The sequence below is a fragment of the Gallinula chloropus genome (genome assembly GCF_964237585.1).
Source record: "Gallinula chloropus genome assembly, chromosome: 6".
Lineage (NCBI taxonomy): Eukaryota > Metazoa > Chordata > Aves > Gruiformes > Rallidae > Gallinula > Gallinula chloropus.
In genome coordinates, this window is record NC_140091.1 from 21,750,207 (window position 1) to 21,764,302 (window position 14,096).

The 14,096-nt window shown below is 49.5% G+C and overlaps 1 protein-coding gene across 1 annotated transcript in view; it reads right to left on the bottom strand.

The window, feature by feature from the left end:
* Positions 1-10,397: 10,397 nt before the first annotated feature.
* EDEM3 (ER degradation enhancing alpha-mannosidase like protein 3) overlaps positions 10,398-14,096 on the bottom strand; it is a gene marked incomplete at both ends in the record, with an annotated part of 28,359 nt that continues 24,660 nt past the window's right edge. The window contains 5 exons of the mRNA XM_084266371.1: positions 10,398-10,804; positions 11,447-11,494; positions 12,330-12,515; positions 12,982-13,147; positions 13,896-14,090. Of these exons, the coding sequence (XP_084122497.1) occupies positions 10,398-10,804; positions 11,447-11,494; positions 12,330-12,515; positions 12,982-13,147; positions 13,896-14,090 (1,002 nt within the window). The remainder of the gene's footprint in view (positions 10,805-11,446; positions 11,495-12,329; positions 12,516-12,981; positions 13,148-13,895; positions 14,091-14,096) is intronic.

Consider the following 14,096-nt stretch of genomic DNA (forward strand, 5'->3'; position numbering starts at 1 on the left):
AGTCAGGGGCTTTGGCAGAAGCTTTGTGGGAGAGGAAAAGCAATTCTCACCTTTCCCACCTTAACATGACCCTAGGATTGAACGGGAAGAGCTTTAAACTCCCATGTCAATTGGAACCCCACTGATAGGCCATTAGATGACACTCCTAGCACAGACCATCCTGCTGCTGCTTAGGTAGGTATGAGGATGGGCAGGAGGTTTGGAGAGCATCAGGCATTGTCTTTGGAGTTTGGAGGGCACCAGGCAGTGTCTTTGGAGCTGAGGTTTTCCAGGGCTGTCCCAGGCTTCTGGTGGGACTGGGTTGAGGAGCAACTGGCTTAGATTAGCTCTATCCTTCTGCGAGATACATGGGTGGAACTGAGGTTTGGGGCAGGGCAGGAGAGGGTTTGCCTGGTCATATCAAGTCAGCAAGTCCTTGGCTACAGCACATCTTGCGACCAGCACAGTGTGCCAGGCAGGACCCAGGAGCTTCTTGGTGGTTTTCAGCTGACTCAGCTTCTTGGCCAGGCAGGCGACTTGCTTTTAAACTCTTTGGGATATGGAAAAGCAAAGGCAGCACTGGCAAGTGACTGAAAGGAGCCCTACTCACAGGCACGACACAGAGCAGAAGCTCTCCTTTCGTCTCGAAGGTCTGAGGCCTGTGGAGGACATTCAGGCTGATGTCCCTCATACCTCAGGTGCTGAGCGCTGTCCGCGTGGGTCCCCGAAGCGGGATAAACAGCCCCTCAAGCCTCCAGCATCCATCGAAACAGGAGAGCGTGGCCAGAGCAAGCACGGGGCCCTGACTGCAACATTTGGGAAGGGGAGGAGGGGTGGGGACAACCCAACCTCCCAGGAGAGGTGGCAATGTGCCAAAAGCAGCGACACAAGGTTGCTGGGCCAGATGCCGCTTCTTAACTCGATTTATTCCTTCCACCTTTGTGTGGTCCCAGCAAATCTTGGTTCAGATGCTCACAGGGGCCGGGCTCTGTACCCACATGAGCAGATTACGGTAGCCCAAAATGCCTCCTTCCTTGAAGCCAACCCCCACATTCCACTGCTCAAGTGGGGTGGAAAAGAGGAGGGTGGGAAAAGAAGGCACCCATCTCTCTCTGGTACACAGTGCTTGGCTTCTAAAGGGGGTTTCAAGGCTTCTGTTAGATGCTTTGGGGCCAAGCTTCTCTTCAGGACGCTGATGTGGTCTTTAGGAAGCTCCGAGTCATGTTCTGGGGGCTTGGAAAGAGTTGTGGTGAAGGGGTTTGTGACCTTCTTCCCTTGATGTGCTTTTTCCTTCCTCTGAAGCCCTTTGAGCTGTGCCAGATTTCCTCCTCAGTGCCTGAGCCAAGCGTTAGCCCTGGGCAAAAGCAAGGAGAGGAACCATGGAGGAGTTGCTGTGCCTGGACCCAGCCTTGTGCTGCAGCCAGTGTGTGCAGAAGCCTCCCAACCCTGACCCAGGGGACCTGCATCCCTCCACGGGCTGCCTGGCTGGATGCTCCATCCCAAGCAGGCACAAAGCCAGCGCACCAGAGCTGGCCCATATCCCATTTCATTGCGTTGCCATCGCCAGTCATCTAACGAGCAAGGCTTGCTGGGCGCCGTTGAGAGGGAACGTCGGTGCTCTTGGGGTAGTCTGGATGCAGTCTGCTCACAGGACATGGTTGACGTGGGGAGTGATGCCTGGAAAAGATCATCTGCTCGCTGGTGTCTCTCTGGAGGTTTGTCTCCACCAGTACTAACGGGGACAGGGACATACTGTGCCGTCAGTAGAGGGTCATGCGTTTTTGGTGATGGCTTCCTCCTGCCACCAGCCATCTCAGGTAAGTACCTACTGGAGCACAGCCTCTTAACCTGTGCCCCCTCCAAAACCCTTCAACCCTCTGGCCAGCTCTTGGAGGACATAGAGGCTTTACCCTCCTACCCAAGATGCGGTGGGGTACCTTAGGCTTAGTTACACTTACGGGCCCAAGTCAGAGCTGGCCACTCTGGTGCCGCTTGTAGCATGGTTTGGAAGGCTGGCCTGTGGCATTCCTGAGCTTTTTTGGGGGCAAGGGGACATCCTGCTCCAGGCTGCCAGCACCACCACTTGATGCCAAGGCTTTGCTTTGCCTCCAAAGCTTCACCCTGTAACCCTGAGCAGCACTTGGCGCAAAGCAAGGCTTGAGGCACAGGATTCGACACCAAAATATGATGAAAGAACTCCCAAACCGTACCAGTGTGGGATTTTTTTCCTTCTCAGCAGGCTGCAGATCATCCCACATCACTCAGACACTGACAGTCCTACCTTTACCCTCAGGACTCCTGGCAGGACATGGCCTGGGCCAGGTCTGTGCACAAGCCAAGGGACCATGAGTGGTTCCTCTCCAGTGCTGGGACTTTGAGAAGCTGCTGGAGGACTTGAGCAAAGCCCCAGAGCGTCCTGTTTCCCCTGACACAGGATCCACTCTGCCTCATGCTCAGGACATGCCCACGGATGGGTCGGATCCCCGGTGCTGTGGGGAGACACGTAACACCTTACAGGTGCAGGCAAAGAGCTGATGGACAGAGAAACCAGCCTGCAGCCCTTGGCCAAAATGCCCTTGAAGAGCATCATCAGAGCAGCCGGTTACTCATCTGCTGGTTCCTGACTCCCACAAGCCTTTCTCTGACACTGGGCTTCAGCCCCAAACCTCGGCCACCCAAAACCCAACATTCATTTCTTCCTCTGTCTTCAGTCAGAGGGCTTTTTTTTTTTTGAGTCAGTCTCCCTGCCAGGACCCAGCTTTGTATCCTCCTTCACCACGAGGCCTTTGTGGCCATGGACCAGCCACACAGATCCCGGGCTGACACACACCATGTCTCTATTCCTTTGTGCACAGCAGGAACAGCTGTGCTCTCCTGAGCCTGACAGCCCACGAAGGCCCTCACCCTACTGTCCCCATGTGCGCTGGGCAGGCTCTGACCTCTCTGCAGCTGGAGGAGCTGTATGTGGTGCAGCCCCTCGAGTCCACAGCTGCTGCTGCAGGACAAAGGTGATGGTAATCACCAATGGTGTGCTGCATCGAGCTGCAAGAGAGCCCAGGCCAATGACTGGCACTGCCCATGAGGCAGCACAAGCGCTTTAACTTCTGCAGTATGAGACAGGAGCAATGGGGTAGATGTTTAAACACATATTTAAGCTCTGAAGACAGTGACATTGTTGTATGAAAGACAGAAGATAAATAGTTCTCAGCTATTTCAGTTTTATCAGGTCTATAAAACAGTAATTACCTGTCACTTTGATTTGAGCGTTAGCGATGACTCGACTCCAGATGGGTTTGGCTGACACGCAGACCTTCGGGAGACGCTTCCAGCCCGGTAATCTTGGCGTCTGCCGAGGGACGACTTCCAGCTGCTGTGGGCATTTCTGCCCCACCAACGGCTTTGGGCAGCGTTGCTGCTTCCCACATGACAGCCCGTGACACCACACAGGCTTCGTGTTCAACATGTGTGTTTTGTACTCAGGGTTTACACCACCTCCTGCCACATTGGCCATTTCATGTTTGTTTTCAAATGTGCACTCTGATTGGGCATCAGGTGCCGCCCCCCCCCCCCCCAGCAGGGGCGGGGGGTGGACACCTCTCTCCCCTCTTCATCACCCCAGCAGCTCCCTGCCACCCACTGCCACAGATGAAGTACACCAGGCTCCATGAAGCCACATGCTGGGATGATCACCTCTGGAAGCTGGCAACTCTAACCTTATGAACACTAAAGAACACTTTCTGAACCCCACACCGCCTGTGAAGTTGGATGCCCTGCAAGAACTGCCTGTGACAAGCGGGATAGAGAATTGCTGCCTGTTGGCCACTGCATCAGGTCGTCCTACTGCTGGGAAACCACCTTTTCAGCCCAAAATGTTTCCCTGTTGAGTCTCATCCTGGAGACATGTGGGGGGTGAGGAGGTGAGGACCACAGGGACAGTTTTGTAGAAGCAGGTGGTTTGCTTTATTGTCAGGGAGGAAGCTTTGATGTCAAGCATCCAAAGAGCTGGGCAAGCTTGGGGTGGAAATCTGCGTTACTGCACTGTGGTGAAGGGACATGAACCCCAGGACAGGGGCACTGCAGGACGGGACAGCTGGTGGAGTTCAACAGCATCTGACATCTGGGCAATGCTCTCTGAACTTGGAGATGGAAGGGTCATCACTATAGACATGTGTACAACCACAAATCTGCTTTATAACAGCCAGCTGTGACACCATTCTCAGGGACACCTGTTCCCTGCACCTCCAGCAGTGTCTCAGCAGAGTGTTTTTGGGGAAAAGCATGATGTTCTCTGAAGGTTTGCCCGTGTTACTAAAGCTGCCACTCTCTGAGGGCAGGAGTTCCATGTTGCACTGGGCCAGGATGGTGCGGAGAACCCCGCTGATGACTTCCACCCTATCTACCTAAAAAAGCTGGGTGAATGGAGCAGCCAGCCCTGGGAATGGGGCAAGTGGGGGTGAGCTCCAGGCTTGAGTCTGTATCTTTGTCCGATTGCTCCCTATCCCCAATTTATCTACTGGTTGTCAGGCAGCAAAATGAGATGCTTGTGAGTCCTTCCCTCTAGGAACAACTTGCTTCTCCACATACACACCCACCCCCTAACCCCGCTGCTCCACCATCCCAGATGGTTTCTGTTTGAAGCAGGAGAGCTGAGCTGTTATTTCAGGGTTTGTTAACAGCAGCAGCTTTGCCTCGATGGGTCTATTCGCAGGCAGCGGCGGGCTGTGGGGCTGGTACCCTGCACACCAGAGCTGGAGCAAGGAGCATCCTCTGTCTCTGCAGCCTTTCCTTCCCCTCCTGGCCCCCCCAAGCTTTCAAGCTGTGAGTTGAATAGAAAATTTGTTCCCCAGTATATGTATATATTAAAAAAGAATGAAATTTTGGGACTAAAAGTTCTGGAGCGCGATTGCTGGGAGAAGCCAGAAAGCTCCATGTGGGAACTGAGCGATATTCCGGGGGTTTTTGGCGTTCTGCTTTTGTGTCTATTAATAATCCCCCGAGTGAGTCATATGGAGAGACGCATTTATTCACCGAGTCGGAGAGAGCTGCTACCCAAAAATAGCAGCTCTGTAATTTTTTATGATGCTGTAATGCCGGTGCAGTGAAGATTGACATCACTTAACAGAGATGCTCCCTGCCTGGCAAGCCTGGAAACAACGTGGAGAGCCACGTGCCCAGTTACATAAAACATCCCTGAGGGCTGGCCAGGCAGGAGATGCTTTCTTGCTCTTCCCCACACAGCTTCTTCTTTTATTTCCCCCCTGTTTCTAAGCTTTCCTTGCTGGTTTTCTTAAACTGGAGCGTAAGGAGCACTAGGCCGGCGGAGCGGCCTTCCCTCAGTTACTATCCGTGAGAAGAGGCCCGTGGCAGAGGCCTCACATGCGTCGAGTTGGGCACAACCAGCTCTGGATTGCTCATCATTCCCTCTCGCTCACATCGCCGCTTCGCCGGCTCCATGTCTTGCTACACCAACCTCCCAGTGCCTCCCAAAACCTGATGACTCCTTTGGGTGCTCACAGCCTGAAGTGCCCCCAAGCCGATGGCAGCACCCATCAAAGGGCGTGAAGGCAGAGAAATGCCAGGGCAGGGGGCGCTTAGGGGAGAGGGAAACCTGGTTCTCCTTTTCCTTTCCTTTCTCTGCCCTGCACTGCTGCCAGCAGGTCTGCGCCGGTGTCGCAGCCGGCGGGCGCCCGGGCTGTCGCAGGAGGTCCTGGTGTGGTAGCACCACGCACACCACACCTTTCTTGGCACAATTCTGTCTAAACCAGCTCCCAATGGGAGCGGTGCTGGTGTCACGTCATCGCACCGTCACCTCCACCCCAGGACCCAGAGAGATGGACGTGTCCATGCTGGGGCTGTATAGCTCTGGTGAACTTTCCCAGGTGGAAATGGTGCTTTGTAGGCACCATTCCAGCTGAAAACATTTATTAACGGTACCTTTTTATGTGGCACTTGGGAAGAAAATGGAATCCCTGGCACCGGTGGCTTCGGGCTGACATGACCAATGGGCTTGGGAGGAGCAGCAGCCAAGGGTGAATCTTTGTCCTCCAGCTCCAGGTGAGCAACCAGGGCAATGGAAACATGAAACTGGAGTAAGAGCTGCAGCCCTTGGCAGAAAAAGATTAGTGAAGATCTTTGGATAGGAGGTGTGAGGCGCTGGTGCTGCCCTGCCTCCCTCACCCTTTGCCCATCACTCCAAGGCGCGACCCAGAAAAGCAGTAGGGGGAAATGAGTGAACAGCCCTGATTTCCTCTTATAAAAGACACAGGAAGGGAGAGGGGCTGTGCTTTCACATCATATTTTCACCTTCTCAGAGCCCATCTGCAAAGGCTCGTTACGGCACACAGCATCTAGGTGCCACAGCTGGTGGGTGGGGGGAGATGGATAGGGGCAGAGAAACCCAGAGCCTCTCCAGACTGCTGGGAGCAGCGCTTCCCCTAGGAGGGGGTGGGTTATTTTTAAATTTTTATTATTTTTAAATTTAAAGTCTGCTGGAGGTTTGCTCCGAGATCTCTCCAGTTACCCCAGTAATGCCAAGATGGGGTCACTGCTGCTTGTTGCCCCTGATCATACCCAAGAATGATCCATTTGCATTAAGAGATGGAAGAAACCACCCCCACACCCCCAGAATCAGAGGGAGCTCCACTCACGTGGACTTCCAAAGGTTGGTATTCTCACTGCAGGGATGGATTTAAAATTAAAATCAAGGAAATGCCCAACTCATAGAGTAACAGAGGTTGAAAGAGTCAATGAGAGGAGGCTGCTGAGTATGTTTCTAGCCTGCTTGCAAGCATCACATGAACAGGGTTTCCTCCTGGCCCTATGGACTATCTCTGTGCTCGGGCATTACCCCTCACCTCTGTGTTCTCCACATCACTCCACACCCTCAGGGCAGGGTACTCGCCCCTGGCCTGCCCTGGGCTACTCCTCACCCAGCCAGCACCAGGAGCGGAAGGGAAACCAGTGCCAGTTCAGCACAGCTTGACCAGAGTATTTACATTTTATTAAATCTTTACAATCAGCAATTATAATCAAGTACACAATTATGTACACAGATTATATACATTTTAGCCCAGACTTTTACATCACAGTACATAGTTGCCCTTAGAAATATTGTATACACTTATCACCGGAGAGTAAAACCCACCAATAGTGTTACAGCACCTGGTATTAGACATCTTGTGCAAGAAAATAGATGGCTGTAAATTGGGCTGGCTAAAAAAAAAAAGAACCCAAACAAAACCCCTACAAAACCTGGACATACAACATTGCATTCACTGAATGGGGTCTGGGTGGTTGTTCTCCTATGTCCTGGCTGATGCCTTTTGTGTTGACCACACACACACACACACACACACACACACACACCCCTAACGCTGACACCCTTGGGTACACGGGCAGGAAGAGGAGGATGACCAAAGCTGGGCTCGTTTCAAAACTTCATTAGGAAACATTATGTGTAAACAATCGAGAAGATTCCTCTAAGATCCAAGGACTAATTAATTGGCTGATCTGAATTACATGGCACGGAGGAAGCGCTAGGGCCGGCTGTGACTCCTGAATGCTTTGGTGTTCAACACCAACGCCGCGCAGAGAGAGAGGTGGCTACCGATCCGTTGTGTACGAGCAATATTCCGCACGGACAGAGCAGGCTTTGGAAAATCTGGGAAGAAGACAACTCCCTCCCCTGTCCGAAAGGGTTTGGGTTTTTTGATGAATACATTCTCATTGCCTTTTAAGATGATAGAAACCTGAATTCTTTTCAGAAGAACATGGAAAGGTTCAACCAAAGCCTATTTCCTCATCAGGAAATCCAACATGAAAGTAACCTGAACAACTCCCCCTCCCTCACCCCACCCCAATTTAGTCCTCTCTCCCAAAAGGTCAACCTTACCCCATCCTGTTCTGTAAACGATGCTATGGCTCTTGTAATGGTTTCGAAGGTAAAGCAGAACAAACTGAAACAGACCCAAACAAACCAACCCAAAAGGAAGGAGGAAAGCGTTATCTGAGGTAGGCCACCACCAAAACGATGCTTCAAATCCGTATGGAGTTGTGGGATCACCCCAAAAATCCCTCAAAAGGAGATCTAACGCCTCTACTTTATCAATAGACATGGGAAAAGCGGTTACATAAAAACAAGCTGGTGGTGCCAAGGAAAGTTAACCTTTGAATAAAATTTTAAGTCTACACCTAAAATTTCTGGATGTAGAAAAAGAAAACACCTTTAGTGGCTGTACTGACAGTCTTCACAGAATGCCCAGAGGGCCTCTACCACTAGAAGAATAGCTCTTTTGTTGGAAATAGAGCTAATGGGTATGAAGATGTAGTCCATAGTGAAGAACACGGGAAGAACGCTCCTATTGTGGCACTAAAGCACAGACAGACCAGTCACTGGAGGGAGAACTTCTGATCTGCACCTGATGGTTCCGACCCCGCAGCTGACTGCACACAGCCACGTTGCTTGGAGCCTGGGAGCTACTGGGGGAGCGCCGCATCCCTCAGGCACGGCCAGGGCTCCAAGTAACGAAGGACACTTAATTATTCCACAGTCAGATTCCTTAAATGAAGACACTCACGTAACAAAACCCGCAAATAAAAACACCGGGGCAATGGCAGCTGCATCATGCCCTGCTTGGTCAGCCCAAGCCTCCTGATGGGTGTCTGTGCAAAGGAATTAGGACTACATTTAAAAAACCTAACTTGCTTTGAAGGACACTTATTCACTATTCCACCACCACTCTGTCCCCTCCTCGAAGTTACCTCCTAGGCTAGTGATCTGAAGTTATCACTCAGCTTACGGATGATGTTCTGATCGAGTGTTGCACTCTCAGAAGGTGCCTGTGCATTTTTGATACTCTTGAAAGCCAGAGGCATGAAGCATACATGTACACAACATTTGCCTGGGGTCTCTCCATTCACACTGTACAGGAGTATACAGAAATAAATACAGTATGGCTGTACTAATTAACGGTTGCATATTCAGCACGCGTAATTTCACCAGCTAAATGAAAGGTGCAACTCAGACTGGGGCAGGTTTTTGGTTGGTTGGTTGTTCCCATTGTAAAGGTGAACTTAAACCTTCACTTTTAGCCTGGTGCAGCATAAAGGCAGTGTTATTGTTTAATACAAACCCATCCTTTGACCCACAAGTCACTAAAAGCAGTTTGTATAAATCGAGTTAATTAGTTTTTGGCAGTTTCTTTGGACAGAGTCAGAACATCGCTCTATTTATACATCCCTGTTTCCATCTGAGCACTGTTTTTCACAACAGGGAAAACAGATGAGGTCTCACACTTACCTGTAACAAACCCCCAAAGCCCAGAGTAACGTACCCCTCTTGTCCTGGCAGCTCACGCCACTACACTGGGAACTATGGACCCAACAGCCAGAATTGTTGCGCTTCACTACTGGCCTCATCACCTTAAAGTATCACACATATAGAAGTTGCGTATAAAAAGAATGACAGCAGAGTCAAGCTGTTAGAAATCAAACTTGTAGAAAAAGGAAGGGTTTTTTTTTTTTACTTTGTAGCTGATCTGTTTAGTGTCCTTTGAGAGAATATTGCCAGTTTAACTGCAGTATCTCGGAGTAGATTTGAGTTTTTCACCCTGGAAGGCCAGAAGAAATACCTGTACCTCATCTACCCTGCCTGTTTTACCTTCACCTCGAGCAGAGCTCCCTCCGCACGCTGGGGACCTTCTCCTGGCAGACCCCAAACAAGCGAGGCTGCCTGGGCGTGGCTGATGGTACCTGCTCGCTAAGGACACGTTGCCTTTGGTTTACGTGGGTTCTCTCCAGGTACAAGTGGAGCAGAAGGGATGCTCGCGGGTCACTGTGGTCGCTCTTCATGGTAGCGGATGGAAGGTGTGATGAGCAACGCTACGACGTCTCAGTATGATATGTCAGGGCAAAACCCAAACTGGTTCTAGCTGTGCCTTAAGAGACACAACAACTGGAAACATGCTTCCACCTGCTGCTATCAGCGCAGGCTTCCGGCTCAGCAGGGATGAGTGAAACCACACCTTCGCTCCAACCAGCACAGTGCTGACCTACGGCCCTCAGGCGCTCTCATCTATAACCGTTACGTGGCACGCTAAGCCCACCGTGCTCAACTTTTGCCTTCCAGAGAACCAAGGGAGAGGGACCTCCCAGGGCCTGGAACACAGAAGCCAGGCTCCGGGTTACAGCACCATGCGGTGGAGCGAGGCAAACGCTTCGATTGCACGTTCCCATTTTAAAACAGGAGGAACTAAAAGACAACACAAAGAGTGCGTGCTGGATTTCCATGGTCATTTCCAGGGGAAACCTGGCTGCTCATCACAATACTGAATTCGTCTTCGAGTTCTCAGGCATCAGGGCCTCACTTCTACCCAACGAGTTCTCCATCTGTTTGTTAACAAATAAGTTACTAGCACAAGTCATAGCTCATCCTTCTCCATCATTTCAAATGCTTCTATATCTTCATTCCAGTCTGCTAATATGGATTCCATAGGTTGGACTTTACTATCCCAGTCAACTTTGGAATTTGACTCTGTCTCGGTCTTTTGTTCCTGAGGCTGGCTGTCCCCTTGTGTACACGCTGGCTCTGGAGCGCTAGCCTCATCGGTTCCAGGGACACAGGAATCCTGGTTTGAAATGGAAACGCTGTCACTGTCTGTATGAGCAGGAGATAAGGAATCTGGGTCAGTAATGTCAGAGTTTTCTCCTTCTTCAGGCTCCTCACTGACCGCATCAAGATGCTGAGATTCTGAAGTGGCTTCTTCTGAATCCTGTTTGTGTGAATCATTTTCAGGTAATTTCTGGTCCATATTCTCCATTTCCATGTCTTTGAGAGAGAAGAGAAAAAGAAAGGTTTTGGAAAAAAAAAGAAAACATAATAGAAAGGCAGCATTTTATTGTTTTTCAAAAAGTAAGGTCACTTCCCCTGGCCTCAGCTCCTCAGGGAAGCACAGACTTCCCAGCAATAGGAAAACTTTCTGTTAAGGAACATCTCTCACAGAGGGAGGGCAAGGAGAGCATTCAAACACGTTTTAAATGAGGGCAAACAGTATCACGAGACTATTGTTGGCTCCTCAAACTTAAAACAGCAACTTCTAGGTCAGCGCTAGCTACCGTTGTTCAGTCTTAAGCAGGGGTATCCCTGTGCGCAGTGAAGGCCACCACCAGCTTTAAAAGCACTCCCAGACACACCAGGATCCCACATCTAAGCACCTGGGAGTCAGGCAGAGTTTCCTAAGGTTACTGAAGCACGAATTAGAGAGAGTACCAAAGCCAAAGCCTCCCTCATCATATCCCCACTCAAAGCAACTAACACACGTGCTAAGGTCAGGTTCTGATTTAGCTTTACAACAGCTGCCCCGTTTAACCGCGAGGGTCCCTTTGGAGTTTGACCAACTACCACCCAAGGACACTAACATTTCGAGGCTTCTAGGGAGGTTAACTGCCGTTTTTCACGTGGGATACTTACTGCTATCAAGAATGTAGTTTGGAATCATTTTACCTTTAAAGATTGTTGCTGGGATTCCAAACGGAAGCACGAGGGGAGGGGAAGAAGCAGATACGGATTACAAACTCTCAAACGCAGAGCTATCTCGTGTATTTAGTATTTTCTTAGAGCAGCTTAGCAAGAGTTACAAACAGGAGGAATCTGTAAGCAGCTATGAAGCAACAACGCTGTCCTTCTCGGCATATCACCTTTGCCAATGCGCAGAGAACAAACTGGTTTACTAGAGATAGTTGTTCTTACAACTCCACCGGGACGGAGCGGTGTGGAGGGGGAAGCTTACAAAAGGAACCCTAGAATTTTCTGCTGTATGCAAATGCTTTAATTGGGAAGGTATTAGCTTGCAATTTTCTTGTGTAGCGCAAGAAAAACTGCCAAACATCTGAGGTCAGCAGCCTTACTTCTCACAATAAGCATTTCTGCTTAGAGGGGCAAAATAGCTGTAGCAGTTGTCTCTTTCCTTTTGGGTACCAAGAATGTCACCAGGGAGCTTGAGAAGAGAGCGGCGTTTATAATGTAGGCCAGTGAAAACACTTATGCTATTCCTGACACCACTTCAAAGCAGGTTATGACAAAAAGGGTGAAAAAGGAACCCAAAAGGCTGTTTTCTCGTTAGCCAAACTGGCATTTCACTTACGAGCAGCAACGTTAACTGGGGGAGCAGATAACGACACATCTCAGATAAGGGCTTTCTTATGGAAAAACTAATACCAATGTCAAAGACAAAACCAGAGCTACCAAGTAATGTGTTTGCACCTTTGGGCAGCAATGGGAATCACTGTGCAGTTCACACTGTGCCATGGCGCAGGTGGGAGCTAAGTTTGTACAAATAACCCCCCCATCTTACCTCTGTCTTTAGCTTTATCAGAAAGGAGCACCTCCACAGACTCATACTCCTGGATTGCATCCAGGATAATGTTGCCTTCCTTGTTGAAGAGGAAGAGCATGGGGATCGTGATGTCATCTGTGTTCTTTCCATCGCCAGCCATTTGGAAGAGAGGAGCTGTGTCACTACTGCTTCCCTCATTGTCATCTGGCACAAAGGGAAAAAGCAAGCAAGCCTCTGGTCAGACACAGACCACAGCTCGGAGCTTAGCTGCAGGAAAAGCCTCTTCTCCTGCCCCATCAGGTAAGGGAACAGTAATTTGGTTATCAAAAAGCCAACTCGTGTACTTCTTTTCCTTAACTTTTTTCATTAGATCTCAAGCCTTCCTCACCTGTAAATAGCACTATTTCAATGCTGAGTGATCCCTAAAATAATAACTTTCCATCTGCAGAGACAATCAGCCATCCTGAGCTGTTTAGCCACGATTTCTGTGCACAACCAGACAAACCCAAAACATTTTGTCATCTTCTCAAAGGGTAATTTCTGTCTCAGAGTACCGCGATCTCACAGAGTTTAACAGCTTTCTGTCAGCTCCATGGTATCTTTGAATCCCAAAAAAACAGGTTACATCCAGGCAATCTTAAAGATTTTAAGAATGTTAAAAGATATTTACCGATAACAATGCCTCCTATCGCTCCAGCTTTTTGAATGTTTCGTGCCTTTTCAGCAAACATACACTGGCCTCTTTGCATCAGAGCAATTTTCTCTTTCACTGCCTCTGGATTAGTGATCTCTGAGCATCCGTTATATGGCTTAATGGTTGCAACAAATCCTCTTGTCTGCTTAGAACAACAAAAACAAAACAAGAGAGAATTAGAGCACCGGGTTTGAACCTGCAAAAGGTTCCTACATGGTTTTGTTTCTTCAGTGAAATGCCTTTCATGTCACCTTCTGCCAGCACAGGCAATCCGTGGGCTGAAGCTGGAGGCCATAGAAGCAAAGAACAACTAGAGTCAAAACCTAAGCCTCATGTTCAGCGTGCTTTGTCCATCCCTATGAAGTGCTGTCTCTGGAAGATTTTCTTCTCTGAACTGCTAATCTGGAATTCCTCTTTTGAGCTGAATCTCACCTGACTGAAGACATCAGGTTTTCCTACTGCTTCCAACAGTGACTACCGCTTCTGTGATACTGTCTTCTTCTTTGCTTGTGTAAAGAAGAGCCTACTCTAACTCTACAAGGGTTTCTTCAAGTTCATGGCTGACAGGATAGGAAAGCTTCTCCTTAAATTAACATCTTTAAGATAGGCACTGCAGATTATCTACATTTGTTTCACAAATCATACCACATATGGATTTTATCATGACTCAGGAGCAGAGCCTGGGCCACAGGCTGATAAGCTGCTCCTCTAGAAGACTGTCACTGTTGTGGTTCTGCCATTGCTGTGCCCAGTCATTCTAACCACTGTGATTTACTGACCACCCACTAACCGGCCGCCCCAAAATAGTATTGACACTGTAAAAATTTAGGCTCGTATGATAAGGAAAGTGACAGACAGCTAGGAACGGATCACATGCACATCTTCCATACCCCTGCTTTGTGTTTGGATAAGTCCATCCCAAATTGTGCTGGTCCAGCAGTCAAGACCACCCTGCCAAAGAACGGATGGGAAACAATTTGAACAGCGCGAGGAGGTAGCTGTTGTTCTTTCTGCTGCTGACTGGAGAGCTCAATCATCTCCTGCATGAACCGTAAGCCATCTTCAGCATCAAGTGAACTTGCTGCCTGAAG